Below are 19,941 nucleotides of genomic sequence, written 5' to 3' on the forward strand. Positions count from 1 at the left end.
TATATTTTTGCACAGAAACGTGAAGATTTGTTGAAAGAATTATCATGTACCGAAGAAGAAGAGGTTTCAAGTACTCCTGGAGTGGCTGGCTTAACTACCACGTGGGTTTCAACAACAGACCGTTTCACAGATGAAGACGCAACAAAAGATATTACCACTGAGGATAGCATTACTACTGAACACGAAGACGATATAAATCAGTCCACTATAGTATCAGCTACTCCGATTCCAGAGATTGTGAATATTGAGAAAAAACCAAATACTTACTTTTTAAATACTAATATTGTAAATGATATGAATTTGAAAAAAAATGTGGACATAGATGTTATTCATGACAACAATCTTCAAAGTAACATGGTTCCTGAGATACCAATTAAAGTAAATTTCTTAACCAACGAACAGTTAGAGAAAATAGAAGATGAAAAACATATGCAACACAAGATGCTACATGAAGAAATAGCGCGGCTCGGAAACTTGGATAAAATCTTCACTCAACCTACTGATCATTTTGTACCACCTCTTGTGATGGCTAAAGCTAAGCTTAGCGATGATATGACTGTATTGTCTTTAGCAGAAAAACATGCGCAACAACTTGCTGTACAGCAATTTACCAAACACAATTTGCGAAATAAAAATGTAGATTATTCCATTGGCAATGGAAACGATCTAACTACTCTAAAACCAGTCAACAAAGTAATCGACGTGATAATCCACACTGATCTGAAAACAAGGATTGATGAAAAAAAAGAAAATATAAAACATACTGTACCAAAAAAATACAACGAAAAGTTCGATGATCCGAAAACAAAATTATTAAAAGCACCAGAAATTAAATTATACGATTTCCGTAAAACAACCGTAATTATTCCAGTTCAAACGGAGCTGACTGTCAAAGATGTATATTTTAAAACAAGCACCGCAAGACCCATAATCCAAGAAGCAGTAGCAGATAGTGATGAAGACCATATGATAGATTTGACGGTGTTTTTGAAGGATGAACCAACGGTTGTTCCCAAACAGATAATTAACACGAATTACTCCGGTGATATATCTAACCTTGAAATAATGCAAGATCTCCCAACGGAAATTACTAATCAAACTGAAAATAATTTTAGAACAGTGAACACTACGCTTACAATCATTAACGAGGGTGTCGCTCAAGGTTTCAATTCTTCGCAAAAGGTTATCATGAATCACGAAATAGTTAACATTACAATCATTTCAGAAAATGATTCAACTGTAAATCCAACAGTACTTGAAGTTTCCACGATGATGCCTTATTTTCTAGACGTTTTTCGTAATTCGAGTTCTTCTCCCGATGTGTCTTTAAATAATACCACCAGTAATGAAGTACACTCCACAACTAACATGGATATTAGTCCGTTAGCCAACGTCACTCAACCTCAAATAGATTCTACAACCATTAATGCTAATATAATGATATCTTCAGAAATACCACCTACTATTTCAAAACAAAATGAAATGACTGATAAATTTCCATTTGAAGGAGACTTTAACTTAAGCACATCATCAACAACCAGTACAATAAGTACTATTACGGAAAAAACTTTAAATACCACCAATATCTTTGGAATACCTGAGGAACCATTTGATATTCCCAACGAATTCCAAGAAGACGATAATCTGAATTCTACCGAGACCAAAATTAACGATTTTCAATCGCCTCTCCTATCAGCGGCGAGCGAACCGATACATAGACCTAATCGGTCAAGGAGACCTCAACAGCAGAACCGAATCAAATTCAATCCATTCCGGATCTTAGGTTAAGCATTAAGTTATCCGAAATACAAGAATTATTACAAACTGCCCCGCCAAAGATTAAACAGATGACTGATCACACGTAATCAAACAGATCACCCGTAAAAATAAAAATATCTTACAGAATGCACGGAATATGTAAATGAGACACAAACGTTAAACATAAAAATCATATTATTATTGGGAAATATGTTGCCGCTAATAGTCAATTTCAACGTTAGAGTTCGCTTAACTTTTTTGTTTAATTTATCTCTAAAACGGCTGATTGATTGATTAAATAGTTTCCAGCTTCTATGCTTTAAAATAGATTAGGAGATAGTCAATTGATATTTAAAAATAAAACTCGTAGCATAGCTATGATATTATCAATAAGAATTCTAGAATTTTCCGTAACAATCAGCAGTGCCATAATTTTACCTAGAATTTTTAAACAATGGGGGCTATTTAAAACACTACTTTTTAGAATTTAATATAGACATAGGTATTTTCGCAACATTTTTGTGTTATTTATAATAGGTTGGGGTAAAAGTCTTTTCGCATTATAGTATGTATGAACTTGTAATAAAATCTCTTTGACTATAATATTTGTATCTGACTGGTTTTGTTATCATTAAAAGTTTAAATTTTAAAGAAGATAATTATAAATTCGAATTAGGAAAATGTGATTTTTATTTATTTTTTGTACTGTCAAGATGAGTGAATCTAATGAAGAAATTCGATACATTTTAAAATTTTACTACAAAAAAGGTAAAAATGCAACGCAAGCCGCGAAAAAAATTTGCGATGTTTATGGACCTAGTGCAGTGTCTGTGAGAATAGCACAAATTTGGTTTAAGCGTTTTCAATCCGGAAATTTTGATGTCAAAGATGCACGTCGCTCTGCTCGTCCTATTACAGATAAAATGGATGCTGATAACTGGTAATAAAAAGTGGATCACGTACGACAAGAACGTGTGAAAAAGGTCGTGGTCAAAGGCCGGTCAGGTTTCACAGACTGTGGCGAAACCCGGGTTAACTCGCAACAAGGTGATGCTGTGTGTGTGGTGGGATTGGAAGGGCATTATTCGTTATGAGCTGTTACCACTAGGCAGGACCATCGATCCTGAACTGTACTGCGAACAACTGATGAGATTAAAGCAAGAAGTTGAGAGAAAGCGGCCGGAATTAATCAACAGAAGGGGTGTGGTTTTTCATCATGATAACGCTAGACCTCGCACATCTTTAGCCACTCAGCAAAAGTTAAGAGAACTTGGCTGGGAGGTGTTAATGCATCCGCCGTATAGTCCTGACCTTGCACCTTCAGATTTCCACCTGTTTCGGTCTCTTCAGAATTCTTTAGGCAGTGTCAGGTTAACATCATGAGAGGACTGCCAAAACCAATTGTCGTGGTATTTTGATCAGAAGCCCCAAAACTTCTATAGCAATGGGATCATGTCCCTACCTACAAGATGGCAAAAAGTTATCGAACAAAATGGTACCTACATACTTTAGTTAAATGTAAATAAGCTATATTAAAAAATGTTGTGAATTTTCTTAAAAAATGCGAAGAAACTTTTTCCCCAACCTATTATTTCAAATATTAATGTCACATTTCTTTTTAAGATTAATGAGTAATAAAACTCTAGAAATTAGACTACAAAAACAGTTTTTTAGTTGATTACCACTTTCTGAATGTCTTTAAACTTGTTTATTTTAAGTATTAATAAACAGTCTTATTAAAAGCACTTCGTGCTGTTTCAATGTATTTTATGGATCATATCACGTTAGTTGTGTAAGGAATATTATTTATTGAATTTCACTATATAGTATGTATTATCTTTATATTTTATTAAACATTTAGGCTTAAGACGCACAATGGATTCTTGTTATTGTAACCCACTAATGATTTAACGTAAACACATTGACGTGTTAATATAGATAAAAATAGTGTTATATGTATGAATGTAGTTTGTACTTATGTAACACATTTTTTAATAAATAAATCCTCTACATGAGTTTTTTCTGATTAGGTCTGATCCTTAGTCGCGAAGTCTGATTTTCTAATTTGCATTTTAAATTAAACATCATCTGCAAAAAAGTTATTACGTTTGTTAGCACCCGCCTGCTGTTACCGTAGAATAGTAGTCCTATTTTTCGGTTCGAATGGTGGGACGGCTCTTTTAGAAGAGACTTAACCTTCTATGTATCTTATGGCGGATGACAGCCTTCATGTTATTTTTTACTGGCATAATAGACACCTGATAAGTGCTTATCGTTAATTGATACTGACAATTCTAGGTGAACATCCAAGTGGCTGCTTGATGTTAAAGATTTCGTTATATAAGTAATTTCATACAGATCAAGCTAATGTGCATTTTAAAAAGGTAATATTAAAATTAAAGTTAAACAATAGGTATTTATTTACCTATGAAATTGCTGTATAACTATACTAGCTTTTTTTTATTGCTTAGATGAGTGGACGAGCTCACAGTCCACCTGGTGTTAAGTAGTTACTGGAGCCCATAGACATCTACAACGTAAATGCGCCACCCACCTTGAGATATAAGTTCTAAGGTCTCAGTATAGTTACAACGGCTGCCCCACCCTTCAAACCGAAACGCATTACTGCTTCACGGCAGAAATAGGCAGGGTGGTGGTACCTACCCACGCGGACTCACAAGAGGTCCTACCACCAGTATTTGAAACATAGCTTAAGTATATTATGATTAACAATCAATTCTAAATTCAAGTGACATATGGAAGTCTAATTTCAAATTCAGTCATTTGTTTATTGATTAGTATTTTGTTTTCAGTACATTTGTATCTTTTTCATCACGCGGTCACGATAAATATATGATTAATCATCGGATGAGTTCGGTCGCGGCAGCAATGTCGAACAAACAACTCACAGTACTAATGACATGTACGGAGTTAACACTACAAGTGAACGCTCGACTCGTTATTGGTTTGTTCGTATTTGATTACGCTTTCGACATGGAGATTTTGATCTTAAAATGAAAGCCGTGGTTATACAAAAACTAAAGTCAACAACAATTAAAGGCAATAGTGGAAGCTCACGATACTCAAGCTACCGTTCAGTTAGCAAAAGCTTTCAACGTTAGTATTAAAATAATTTGGATCTATAGGTATTTGTGTCGAATTCGCAAGGTAAAAACTTAATAATTGGGTACCACACGAACTCAAAGATCACCAGCGCGACGAACGCGTTATGGTGTACCTACGTTTTTTTTTAAAAACACACAAAGTAAGGGCCTTTGTCAATTGCAAGGAAATTTTTTTTTTTTATAATCTGCTGCTGGTTAAATAATAAAAACGGATTATGACTCACCTAGCTTATAAGTTTGGCTTCTGCCGCCAGGGACGAGGCTTCCGAAGTAAAAACGTCAACTAAAAGGGACGTCTATTAAAAGTTCCTACTTTCTTGGGAAGCAGTAATACCAAAGTTTCAGATACATATACATCCAAAGGAAATTTGTGAGTTTCGGGCTTAGAGAACTTATAAATGTGTAGAAGTGATAAATATTATAAGGTTTATTAATCAATGGCATTTTAGAACAATATATTGTTGTAGTTTATGTTTTTAGTTAGATATTAGAAGTTACGTAGCAAATAATATTAGTAACACTAACGTTATTCTATTTCCCTATTTTTCACGTTCGAAACATTAAACAGATTTTGAAGAAATTCAGTATGGAAATAGTTTAAATTGGTAAAAATATAAAGTGTACATGAATCCGCCGGCGGAGAGCTCATTCGTATTGACACGCTATAATAAATAGCCTAAATAGCACTATACTAGTATAGACCCATAATATATATATTAAGGAGTTACCAAGGATATTTTACGTCAAATTAACCATTAGAAATGGCTTTAAAGCTTTACAGCTCAATGATATAATTAGCTTTATAACTAATACAATTCGCTTTATCAGTAGTTACGGCAATAAAAAATCACTTTTCTCCAGCTACTTTCAGATCATTTCTCGGTGAATGAAAAGCTTATTTTCAGTTTATTTCATAGCTCCTATTTTAGGAATTCAAGACGTACGACTCCTAAGCAGTGCGATGATCAGATATATGTTTATTATCAGGCTATATTTGTAAGACAAACGAAACTATGAACAGAATAGATGTGATGCTACCAGAACAAAAGAAGTTAGAGACGAATAAATGAATAGAAAGTCAATTGTGACAGGTTAGTGGCAGCTCTGATAGCTTTAAGCTCTGTGTTCGGAGTTTTGCGTTGAAGACACTCAACCACAGTAAATATTTGTGAAGCGTTTCGCCGCCACCTCGTTCAACTTGCTTACGCTAGGGCGACTCCTACTCAATTTTCTATACCAGAGTGCTTATCAATAAATCTTTTATCAAGTTTTACTGGACTTGCTATTTTAGTCTGAAAATTGTTGTCATGTAATTGTTGAAGCGAGACTCAAAATAATCTCTCAGTTTATAATCCAATTCTAAGATTATACCTATACTATGAGCTTTGTTACGAATATTAAGAGTTTCCTTGTCAATAAGATATCGATAAAAGTCATTCTGGCCTAAAACATAAGACAGTACATTAGTATCGAGCGATACAATTGTGCCGGTGTTCGAATTTCGCAGGCAGGTTTTTTTTTTTTTTGGTCAGGACGAAATCGCCGGACTTCCGCCCTCCACTGGGGATAGAGGGCGGGGCATGTCAGAGTCGAACTGACTAAAACCTCCTGTCGCTCAACAACCAACGTCCAAACCTCGCATGAGACAGAACTCATGAAGAGGCAGAGGGGGGAAAGTGAAGCGTTTAGTGCGGAGCACATCTCTCCCATCACCCTCCCCCTCGGGACGCCTGACCGGCGGTTGTCGGTGCCACGACCACCAGCCCTCTCGGTCGGCAGGCTATCCGAAGCCCGCCTAGATGGCGCCGGTTAGAGTGAGCTATCCTAAGGAATACCCCGCTGGACCAGAACCAGCGTGGGTCGAGGATAGCCGGCCTTCCATCACCCGGATGCTCTTGCGTAAAACGCGTGCAGAGCAGCTTGCACGTCGTCTTCTTAGGCCCCCCTCGCCGGTCCCCAAAACGACATATGAGGGGGGACCCGAAACACTTACAGGGCCAGGGCTTGGGCGAGATCCGCCTCCCTGGCCCCCGCTCGACGGCGGCGGGATTGTGCGTCTCTCACGCGCCCCGCCGCCTCCTTCTGCGAGATGGTGCACTCGAAGAAGTCGAGCATCGCCTTCCACGACTCGTCGTCGCCGAGCATCGATGCCACAACACTCGGCAACGACAAGTCGTTTCCTACTTTTGCGACGAGGACACGGCGCCACCCCTCCCATGCGGGGCAGGCGACGAGCGTATGCTCTGCCGTGTCCAAGTCGCAATCACAATGGTGGCACTCTGCCGTCGGCTCGGCTCTGATCCGGTGCAGGAACTCACCGAAGCAACCATGCCCAGTGAGCACCTGCGTGAGCCGGAAAGTGAGGCGTCCTCTGTCACGATTCACCCAATCCACAAGGACCGGGTGAATCGCCTCGACGGTCCTACGACCAGCCGAAGGATCAGCCAGCCGTCTGGACCATGACTCCAGCACGGACCGCCGAGATTGGGTCCTCCGCGCTCTGACCACACTGTGACTGGGACGCGCCACGCCCCGGGCGCGAAGGTCAGCCCGCCACTGATAGTCAGCGGCGAGCGCCTCCGCTTCCAGAACCCAAGGCGGCGTCCCAGCCAGTACACACGCCGCCTCAAAGGAGATGGTGCGATAACCACGGATGACCCTGACCGCGATGGTGCGTTGCGGCCGTTGCAGCAGCTTCGCCACCCCCGCGGCCAGGGACTGGCCCCACACAGGCGCCCGGTATAGGGCCATTGATCGCACCACCCCCGTATAGAGACGGCGCGTCACCCGGTCAGGCCCCCCGACGTTGGGCAGAAGCCGGCTTAACGCACCGGCCACCCCCAACAAACGAGGGACCAGGTGCTGAAAGTGAGCACGGAAGGTCCAACGACTGTCCAGAATGAGGCCGAGGTACTTCAACTGCACCCCGACCCCAATCCGGACGCCTCCAACCACGATATGGGCATCGACAGGTGGCACTCTCCGGGGCCTTCGCAGGCAGGTACCAATTTTTCCAATGAAATACGTGATTAACAAATTATCACGAATGACTTCCACGGTGAAACACCGTGTGTTAAAAATTAACCCACCAAAATTTAATTTGCGTCATCACTGGTGGTAAGAGGTCTTATAAGCCCTCACCGGTAGGTACCACCACCACCTTGCCGGCCTATTTTTGCCGTAAAGCAGTAATGCGTTTCAGTTTGATAAGTAGGGCATCCGTTATACTGTAAAAACTGAGACTTAAAACTCATGTCTCAAGGTGGGCGGCATCATTAACGCAGTCGATGTCTATGGGCTACGATGATCACTAAATATCAGTTGGCTATGAGCACGTCCCATCTTAGCAATAAAAAAAATAAAGGGATTTAAATATCAATCGCCATGGCATAACAGAGATGTCTTACCCTTGAAACGATAACGCATGATTGTTCCGCGCTAAAAAAAAGGCAGTAAGATTTTGCGGGCTTGCGACATTCCTCAACATTACTAATCAAGACAATTAATGAGATAGGAATTGGGACTGTTAAATAAGTGCTATTGAATTAAACGTATAAACGTACATATTGTTATACCATAGTTTTATTAATGACCACCGTTGCTTAGTTACCGTCTAATAAATACGTAATGAATTAGGGGGGTTAGATAGGGAAGTGGATGGGGAAATTGCTATGATGCATGACTGATTGGGCTTTAGTAGTTACTGAAGAAGGTCGGCGTCATTTATCCGTATTTGATATCTGGAAAAACTATTATCATTAAAATCCTTGAATCTAAAATTTTCTTCACATTTATTTGCTCTCATCTAAGTATCTAAGTATTCGAAAGAAAAGTTAGATTATGAGTTTGAAATATGCAATAAAGGTTCTTTGAAAAAGGTAACGGAATTTCCTTTTAAAGTTCATTTTCCATTAAACTGAGCCAAAGGTCTACAGCTCATGAATACAGAGACACACGATCCTTATTAAGCGTGATGTACATGGAAAGCCCATAAAAGTAATGGCTCTTCGAGAGTGTTCCGGAAAAGTCTACACCTGTTAAGAAATGAACGTTCAAGTTGTCAGGTCGATGCTAAGTAAATGGGTGCGGTTTTTGTTTCTTAACAAACATTATTTATGGACGACGGACAACGTACCTACCCTTGTGTGTTATCATAGAAAAGTGCTTTTGGGATATTAAAATGGAAACTTTCGAACTAACACAGTAAAGACCAAAAATTACAAAGGATAAGTAAATTATCAAAATTGATTATCTTGTTTGTAGTGTTTTCCTCGGTTTTCGGGAATCGTAGCATTATTAAAGCAACTTTCACGTTTTAATCTTGAGTTTGTTATTGTATTATTTCGGACGCTTAGCATTTGTTTTTGTAAAAATCTAAAGTAAATTGAAACGAAAAAATTGTTTTTTTTTTCAATTAAATTTTGCTCAGGAATTTGGCCCAAAAATAATGAATCGAAAAGAATGAAAATGAAAATCAACCAGAATTATTGCTATTTTTAGATGTACTTATCTAACACTAAACATACTAACACTAACTAACATATTTCTCGTAAGAAACTGTCGGTTGTGTAATAAATAAACATACATTACGTCACTCAAAAATCCCATTTTACTGAGACAATTTGGTAAAAAGTTATAAGCATCCTAATACTAAATCCGTAACTTCGAATTTCGAAAAAGCTGAATTTTTAGCTGCACGACACATTGTCAGTATGTCACCCGTCGGACATTCGACTACCAAATACAGGTCACACGTCTTCGTGCCGCCTCATCCATTATTCAGGGTAGCGACCGCGGCCTCAACGTTGTTCGTACCGATTCTCTTAATGGAGATTAAGTGTTTATTGACATATGATGCTCTCCCGGTACATTATTTTTTTATGAATTGTATTGATGTCGATTTTTTTTTATAGACCTGTGAACTATTTTTGCCAATTTTGTTCACCTTGGGACATGTTCTGGAAGTCTCAATTTTATGGTTTGAGCCATCAAATTAGACTGCTTTACGATAGAAAGGTAAGATAAGATGGTGGAGCTCATCATCACTCTAGCACCAGCGGATTCTGATTGACGATCGCAGTTTTCTCACATGAATATTAACGATTTGAATATTATTATTCAACTTATAATTTCAATTCTCTGTCGGTTATCCTGTAAATTCTTTAGCTACTTTTTTCAACAGCCACAGGATAGAAATGGGGTGATGCTAATCTAGATCGACAGCACACACTCGAATATAATAATATATAATAATTATAATAATATATATAAAATATAATATATATTACCCTCATTAACTGAAACGAGATAAATATGCTACAGTGCGAATACTGTCGTTATGTGAAATAATTGGGCTCAGCAATAGGAAGCCCCGGAGGAAAACAGATCTTTTATGTAATTAACGACTATTTTGTGTGTAGATTTGAAGAAAGAAATGTGTGCTAAAAATAATATGACCCAGCAGTATTTTAATTTAAACTACCTCTATCGGCTTTGGAATGAGCTCCCCTCCACGGTGTTTCCTATGTGCTCCCACGGTGAGTGCTATGACATATCCTTCTTCAAATGAGGCTTGTGGAGAGTACTTAACGGTAGGTAGCGGCTTGGCTCTGCCCCTGGCATTGCTGAAATCCATGGGCGACGGTGACCATTCACCATCAGGAGGGCCGTATGCTCGTCTGACTACAAGAGCAATAAAAAAAAACGATTGGGAACAATATTTTAGACTCCAAATATCATTATCGGAGTTCTCCTTGTTTTTCTCCACCTTATCCCACTAGGTGGAGTCAACACAGCGTATTTTTATATTCCATTCTCTTCTATCAGCCGTCATCCCAACACTCACTCCTCCCTCTCTCTCTCATATCGTCATTCACACACTTCATCCATGTTTTCTTCGGTCGACCTCTTTCCCCTCTACCTTGCACTACCATTTCCATACATCTAGTCACATGCATCTTCTGTCTACGCATCACATGTCCATACCGCTCTAACCGTCCCCATTTAATTTGTCAATTACCGGGGCTACTTTCAGACTTCCTCTCCTTGTCGGAGTTCCTGTTGTTATATCCTTTTTGGGTGTTGTATTAAGTAATGATTAAATAGAACATAAAGATTCAGTATGAAATAATTAAACGAACCAAATGTGAATACTCGTAGATGCAAATAAAATTGGTTTTTCAGATAACTTTATGGAAGAATAGTAAAAAATGTGACATTTTATTATTTATTATAAATATATCAAATATTTATCCACATTTTTAAAATTGATCGCAAGCAGTGTACTAGTTGATCGGGAAGTGACTCAAAAATCAAAGAAAAAATATATCGTTTTTCATTGTTACGATTTTTTCGGTCTAGGCCCTTAGTTCGCAAACAAAAACGTGCGAAAAGGGACCCGGTCCCAAAGTATAAATCATATTTTAAGCAGGGAAAGTCGTCTTATTGCACGAAATGTATGAATTTAAGAATTGCTCGTTTAAAAGTACAAGACTGGATTCATGTATACTGAACTAACGACCCACCCTCGCTTCGCTTCGAAAACTGTAATTTATTATTGGTTTCTCTACTATTTAATGGATCTTCTTATACATATAAACCTTCCTCTTTAAACACTCTATCTATTTAAAAAAACCGCATCAAAATTCGCTGCGTATTTTTAAAGATTTAAGCATACATAGGGACAGAGAAAGCGACTTTGTTTTATACTATGTAGTGATATGGTCTAATCTTGAACAGACCGTGCTTCGGTTTATATTTGACAATCTGCGGTTTTGTTATCAGCAGACGATGTCGGATAACGTTCAAAGTGCAAATTTCAATTAGTGCGAATTGTGTTGGATATGCGCGTTCTGGTTATAGAGGCAGGTTCGAAGCCGGTTTGTGAGCGTACTTTATGTAAATTATAGTGATTACCCGGCACCGGCCTGCCGGTAGTAACGGCAACACAAATCACTTTGCGTTAGCTCCGGGGACTCGCACGACGCAATCTTATTGCCGACTAATCCTTGCATAAATATATAAACATAATAGCCCTAACATTTACGATATTGGAATTTCTAAGCACACAGGTTAGGAACATGGGGTAATGTTATCGTAATGACGTAGATAAGCTATTTGGATAGGACTAACCTACTACGTTTAGTTTAAGATGTTTTGAGGAATTTTGAGGAAAACATAGGGCTTAACATAGGCATTATTTAACAAATTTATGTGTCTGGTTTCTTAATATACACTGAAAACAATATAAAATGTTAAGCTAAGCATCTATTGTTCCAGAAAATACATTCTGGCGAGCCAGCAGTGCTTAGCAAAGTCAACTAATAGAAAAAAATGAAATCCAATGCTAAACGTTTTTTCGATAACGATATTATTATTTTATCGCATTATGCATGACCAGTACTACAGCTGATCTTCATAAAGCTGCTTGATAACAAATACATACATCACTGCTTCATTTTCAGTGTCGTAAACGGTTTTCAAAATTATATTTACCTACGTACAATTCTTAAAAAATACTCACAAGACACACTGACGCTAAATGCTTAAAGAGCTGCTCGGTAGTCTACCGAGTAAGGGTATGCTATGCATGCACGCCGCGCGAGCTCTCGAGAATTTATCTAGTTGCGGAATGCACTGGGTAAGTGGGCCAATAATTGTGTTGGCTCTCTGTTCGGAAGCGAGACGGTATCGATGCCCGGGATACACACGACTCACAGTCCATAGACTCGGATTATGTTCTCCATAACGGAAATTGAAATACCGCATTATATCCCACGATATTTTAAAATTTGCTTCTGATTTCAAATATTAATAATTCATTCATTCATTCATTCATTTCAAATATTTAATAATGCTTTCAAAAGCATTATTAAATAGTTAGGTTTAGATTATTATTTCATAAGTTGAGCGCTTTGAAAATAGATCACTGATAATTTTTTTAGCATAACGTCTTTTTTATATATATTTAATTGGTTTGGTATAAGTACAAATATTAGAACTGCAAATTAAAGAAATAAAACTGGAGTGAATACGAAAAAACAAACACAAATATCCAACAAAATACCTAATAATAGCTTTTGTTACAAAGCATCTTTGAAACAAGAAACAATTAATTAAAATAATAAGATATTGTTTTGCCGAATTCTATCAACTTGATTGGCCTGTATTCCATAATTGGGATTCTTATAGAACACGAACTGACACGAGGGGAAATTAGAAACAAAGGTAAAAGGTAGAGAAAGATTTAATTAGAGGGCACCTCTAGTTTCTGTTGAAGTAGTATGTAATTCTGTGCCGTAACACTCATTAATTAGTAGCCGACTACTAAGCTAGCCGGGTTTGATTGGAGTAGAGCTTCTTCGAGTTTTAAGCTATTGCATAGCTTTTATCGCGGACCTTGAGCGCGGCGACCGAATCATGAAATTCCGTAACAAAAAAAACCTAACACCCCTCACTCCGCATACCATGTAGCTCGCGTTCAACACATTCACACGTTGCGCTTGTGTAGTGTTTGTGAATAAGCGCGTGGCGTGACGTCACACTGCATGCGCATCATGAAAAGTCTGCCCATATCTCTCTCGCGCGATCTAGCTTATGAGTGTGAAGGGGACAGTTAAGGTTTTGCTTTTATTAATGCCTAATATAGCGTGGATTGTTTTATTATTGTTTTAATATTAAATTATTATTGTCTAATTATAATTGCATAACTTGATAAAAAATGCTATGTTTTTTTGTTTCTTCTGTCTTCTCTGTGGTTCTGAGTAATGCAGCAGTGCCATCATACAACCACTCGTCTAACTAAGTAACTAAGGCTCAAACTACCTAAACCTGAAGAGGTACCGATATACCTATGTTTATACAAAATCGAGGGGAGAGTGAGTGCCCAGCTTCCTTCTCTCCCAATTATTGGTGGCTCAGTAAATAGCAAACTTATTGAACAGAATCTGACTTTCTATATAACTTGTTATATTCAATGTTACATATCGTTATAATAGTACATTTTTAAACCCAACACGATAGAAGAGCTAACGAGTTGCTTCGTAAGCAAAATTTGATGTCATCGCAAAACCTTGTTATTAAACCTTGAAACAATGTCAAAATTGTTGGAATCATTTTTATTTTGGTTACAGCATTTTTATCCTTCTTCTATCTAATCAGAACACGCGATCGCCTTACCACAGAAATTTACAAGATTTTATTATGCACCCTTCAAGTTAATAAAAAAAAACCACAGAATAAATATTTTTATCCTGTGACACAGTTCACCTGGCTAATTACAGATTAAAATCCATCTTGAACTTCCAAGTAACCCTCGTCAGCAGTTATCGTAAGGACGAAGATGGAAGATATCCCAACTGTAAGATTGTAGATAAAGTTATTTATAACGTGACTTTTAGTCTGTGACTATTTTGGTATTCGTGAATAACAGCAATTCTTGATATTTGATTTAAATAAATAATTTGTTTTAAAAAGGATCAGGGAATGTAAACTTTGAACTAAATAATTTTCATATAAATTGTCATTTAAGGATAAATTTTCATTCAAGCTTGTTGTGTAGATTTAGTATATTATAATTAAAAAAAATAAAAGTCAATTATTTCACCTTGGATGTCGGAATAACTTTTGTTACTAATAGGTTTCTCATAATTAATGTCTAAACTGACAAAAAAAACTGGTATAACTACACTAAATGCCGTTAATAACAAAAATAGTAGTTAATAGAAAATTGAACTAAATGTATTGTTTGTGTTCTTACTAAGAAATATTTATCGAAGTAATAGACAAGACTATTAATACGAAAAATCTTTTTTTTTACATAAGTATCAATTTAAACAATTATTTATTTTATTATAAAATCTTATACCTTTAAACGAGCAATTCTTGTATATTAATATATATTTATATAATCTGAATCTCGGAAACGGCTCCAACGATTTTCATAAAGTTTAGTATACAGGGCATTTCAGGGGCGATAAATCGATCTAGCTACGATTTATTTTCAGAAAATGTTGTTTTATTCGTGTTTTCAATAATCAACGCTTCCCGAGATCTATTGGCGAATAATAATACTATTTTTCTTAATTGAGGGCAACTAACCGCTTTAAAGACACAACAAGATGGCGTTATAAAAAAAAAACCGAGTAAAGCTCGGTCATGGTCTAGTAAATCTGAACCTACAAATTTCGTTCGCATTTTTATTCGACAACAATTTTTTTCCACTTTGACACGTAAATTTTGTGCAATCATAATAATATCATTAGTTAGTAATACGAGTAATTTTCAACCGAAAGTAATAAAAATTGTAAGCAATTAATGTAGGTCAAATTAAAATGTGATGAAGGAATGAGCGATTATTATCAACTCATTAAGTAATCAGCCCCTAATTATGAGGGGTCCCGCGGTTAAATTACGCTCACGTTTTATACTCGTAATCGCCTGTGAAATTTAAAAAAAGCTGTTAGTTACGTAAAATTTATAATGTTTTGATAGAAAACTTCGCCTTAAAGTGCGTTTCAAAAGTTTGAATGCTTTTTGACCCGTGACTGTGAAGGAGAGTTACATAAGTCTGAAGTATACCTGTCTGGGATTTGAGTTTTTTCTATCAAATGAATTTAACGAAAGCTCTTGAAGTGTTCGCGGAATTTCGCTTTGTGTAAACCTTTTATGTAAATTAATTTTTCCAACATAAAGTCCAAAAAGGATATTCTTTTTTGAATTATTGATATCTGTTGACATTTTGTTTATAACAACTATTAGTAATATAATAACTACTAGAGGTCCTACAGTAGTCGAAATTCGACTTTAGTAATTAATTGGAATTGTAAGTTTGTACACTATTATGATTGTATTTTATACTTCTATAATCACAAATTTCGCCAAGGCTACACGATAAAAAAATATTAATAAAGACAAACAATATTTAATCTATTCTCAATTTGACCACAGACGTCAAGAACAAAAGTTTGACAAAAATAGTATGCATGCGTGTGTGCGTCAAATACATGGTATGTTATGTAGTGTGTGTATTGTTTTCTTTATTGATTTAATGTATCTTTTATGCATTATTTTTTAAAAATATTAGCGTGGTGCACTTCTTCTCTATATTCTGTATAAGTGTGGAAAATTTCATACTCCTCCATCCACGCAATTTTTGTAAAAAGGGATACAAAGTTTTTACTTCACGTATTAATATATAGATGAATGTACAGTTAAATTTCTTAAGATGAGTATTATGCGATTATATATTCAGAATATGCCTACGTAACATTATTGTCTCGGAATATTAACTAGGTACTACTAACTATCACTATCAATATTACATATGATCTGTACGTAACAGTTTTATTTTTTCCGGATCCGATTACAGTCATCGTGGTCTGAAGGATAAATACTCGTATCAACCAATGCAATTATGCTGGGCTCCCTTACATGCAAGAACACCTGATGGTAAGGCGTTGTCAAAGGAATTGCTAGACCCCCTGCTAAGGTAGGGTAGTAAATCCAACCGGAGTGGCATGGGAGCGCTCATAATCAGTATCCTCGCTGGTCCACCACCCCATTTCCTCCCACACCCGATATGGAGTGCAACCTCATGGGGATCACCCTTGTGTCGCCCCCCCCCCCCCCCTAGTTTAACTACTACCTTTGTAATTCTGTTACTTTTTCCAATTTACAAACTCACCAGACTGTTTGTTTTATTTTATATATTGATGATTGTACCGTCTAAGCAGAGGTAAGTCAGAATCGGTTATTGAAAAGTATTGTCATAGCTAAAATTGTTTACCAATTAAAAAAAGGCAATATGAAATTTTAGGGAAGCTCTTCATGACTTCGATACGGCTATTACGAGTTTTTAAGTTGATGAATCGAATACAGCCTTTAATGTAATTTTCTTGCGAGGCTTTCCGAGCGTGAAAGGGGAAAAACGGAGAGTTTTAAATTAAGTGGCTCAGACTTAATTTCGGGTCGCAGACAATTCCTATCTTTTATTTGATTATGGCTGAAATCTTTTAAGTACTTTCATTTAGAATTAAGCATTTTTTTCGTTTTCTTTGGAAAGTGCCTTTTAATATTATTTACCGCTTAGATGGACGAGCTCATACTCTTGATGGACTTGGTACCAAGCGGTTACTGTCAAGTGCATACTGCAATACACTACCGTCGTCGTACCTAGAGATATAAGATTCAATTTTTTCGCATCAGAATAACGGTTATCTTGTTCTTGAGTTCGGAAGGAAAATGACTAAATCGTCGCCTCTTTGAAGCCTGGTATAAGACTGCTCTGATGTATTAATTGATATGGGCGTTCCTCTGCATTTTACACTACTGATACAGAATTGTGCCTCGGTGGATCTTGCTACGAGAAACTGGATAATCGAAGATCTAGATCCTTCCATACAGAACGTGGAATGCGTCAGGGCTGTATTCTGTCGCCCAAATTGTTTAATCTCTACGCCGAATATATAATGAGGAGAGCCCTTGAAGGCTGGAACGGTGGTATTTCCGTGGGCGGTGAAACACTCATGAACTTGAGATACGCTGACGACACTACCGTACTTGCATCAAGTGAAGACGAAATGGCAATTCTGATTAACCGTGTAGGAGAAGAAACTGCTGAGCTCGGTCTTAAAATCAAGCATTCGAAGACGAAAATAATGATGGTAGTTAGAGCGCAACTTCTTCCACGTTCTGATGCACTCAGTGGTTACGAGAAAGTAGCGGATTTCACATATCTTGGGTCGTAAATAACATCCGAGGGGGCTGCACGGGTGAAATGCGCCGATGATCCAGTATGGCTAAAAGTGCGATGACCAACCTCGGGAAGATTTGGAAAAATCGTAGCATTCGCTATAAAACCAAAATGCGCTTGGTGTGGGCACTGGTCTTTCCCATATCCTCTACGGAGCGGAGACATGGTGCATGAAAAGCCGCGATGACAAAAAGATCGATGCCTTTGAAATGTGGGTGTGGCGGAAGATGCTACGAATACCGTGGACTGCCATTAGAACTAACGAGTCCATTCTAAGGGAGCTAAACATCCAAAAAAGGCTTTCTGCCATCTGCCGAGAGCGTGTTATGAGCTTCTTCGGACACATCAAGCGGTCTCCCAGACATGAATAAGAGAAGCTCGTAATTGCAGGCCACATAGAAGGCAAGCGCGCTGAACAGTGGGCAGAACACCAGCCAGATGGTCAGATCTAGTAAGAAAATCACTTGGTGGTAATCTGTACCATGCAGTCCATGCCACCCATGGCCGAACACTGTGAAGGAACGTCCCATGTGATCGCCATCCTCAGCAGTGAGGGAAAGATATAATAAGTTGGGGAAAAAATTTCTTCGCATTTTTAAAGAAAATTCACAACATTTTTAATATAGGTCATTTACATTTAACTAAAGTATGTAGGTACAATTTTGTTCGATAGCTTTATGCCATCTTGTAGGTAGGGACATGATCCCATTGCTATAGAAATTTTGGGGATTCTAATCAAAATACCGCGACAAATGGTTTTGACAGTCCTCTCGTGATGTTAACCTGACACTGCCTAAAGAATTCTGAAGAGACCGAAACAGGTGGAAATCTGAAGGTGCAAGGTCAGGACTATATGGCGGATGCATTAACAATTCCCAGCCAAGCTCTCCTAATTTTTGCTGAGAGGCTAAAGATGTGTTAGGTCTACCGTTATCATGATCAAAAATCACGCCCTTTCTGTTGATTAATTCCGGCCACTTTCTCTCAATTTCTTGCTTTAATCTCATCAGTTGTTCGCAGTAGAGTTCAGAATCGATAGTCGTGCCTGGTGGCAACAGCTCATAATGAATAATGTCCAATCTCATCACACACACAGCATCACCTTGTTGTGAGTTAACGTGGGTTTCGCCATAGTCTGTGAAGCCTGATCGGCCTTTGACCACGGTTTTTTTCGCACGTTCTTGTCGTACGTAATCCACTTTTCATCACCAGTTATCAGCTTCTTCAAAAATGGTTTGGTTTCATTACGTCGTAATAAATAATCACAAATGAGTACATGGTTCATTAGGTTTCTTTCAGTGAGGTCGTGAGGTACCTTAATATCGAGCTTTTTTGTGTACCCAGTTTTTTTTAAATGCGCCAAACTCTTTTGTGGTCTATTCCCAGTTCTTCAGCTATGTCGTAACTACTGATATGCCCATCTTGCTCCACTTTTTCAAAAATGGCATCCATTTTATCCGTAATAGGGCGACCAGAACGACGTGCATCTTGACATAATATTTTCTGCTACACTCACAGACACTGCACTAGATCCATAAACATCGCAAATTTTTTTCGTGGCTTGCGTTGCATTTTTACCTTTTTTTGTAGTAAAATTTTAAAATGTATCGAATTTCTTCATAAGATTGACTCATCTTGATTAGTACATCTAAATCTTGATAGTACGAAAAATGAATAAAATTCACACGTTTTCCTAAATTGAATTTGGAATTGTCTTCTTTAAAATTTAAACTTTTAATGAAAACAAAACCAACCAGATACAAATAGTATAGCCAAGGGATTTTATTACAAGTTAATACATACTATAATGCGAAAAGACTTTTTCTCCAACCTATTACAAGAGATAAGACTGCTTTTATTTTCTTTCTACCTCAGTCATAGAGCTATTCATCGAAATACACAAACTTTAATAGATTAACATTAATTATTTTGTTCTTAACATTTAAAACGACTAATGAAATAAAGCCACAAAAATGGTGGCCCATATTGATAAATCGGTCGCTTAAATCGCAATAACCCGTGTGACTTAATTAAAAATGGTGGTATTGTATTTGTGATAATAATTATGTATTGTCACGTCACACCAGTCCGCACGCAGCCTTTAATATCTATATATTAATACGTGAAGCAAAAAATTTGTATCCCTTTTTACGAAAATTACGCGAACGGAGGGGTATGAAACTTATAGAGACACACTTATAGAGAATATAGAGAAGAAGTGCACAGTGCTAATATTTTTTTTTAAATAATGCATAAAAGATACATTACATGAATAAAGAAAACATTACACACACTACATAACATACC

At 37.4% G+C, this 19,941-nt stretch overlaps 1 protein-coding gene across 1 annotated transcript in view; it reads left to right on the top strand.

The window, feature by feature from the left end:
* Nucleotides 1–3,768, top strand: part of LOC114252065 (uncharacterized) — a 52,238-nt gene extending 48,470 nt beyond the window's left edge. Inside the window, exon 6 of the mRNA XM_028186549.2 lies at nucleotides 16–3,768. Within this exon, the coding sequence (XP_028042350.2) occupies nucleotides 16–1,788 (1,773 nt within the window). The 3' untranslated portion in view covers nucleotides 1,789–3,768. The remainder of the gene's footprint in view (nucleotides 1–15) is intronic.
* Nucleotides 3,769–19,941: the final 16,173 nt, after the last annotated feature.

Source organism: Bombyx mandarina, chromosome 04 (assembly GCF_030267445.1).
Source record: "Bombyx mandarina strain Sakado chromosome 04, ASM3026744v2".
NCBI lineage: Eukaryota > Metazoa > Arthropoda > Insecta > Lepidoptera > Bombycidae > Bombyx > Bombyx mandarina.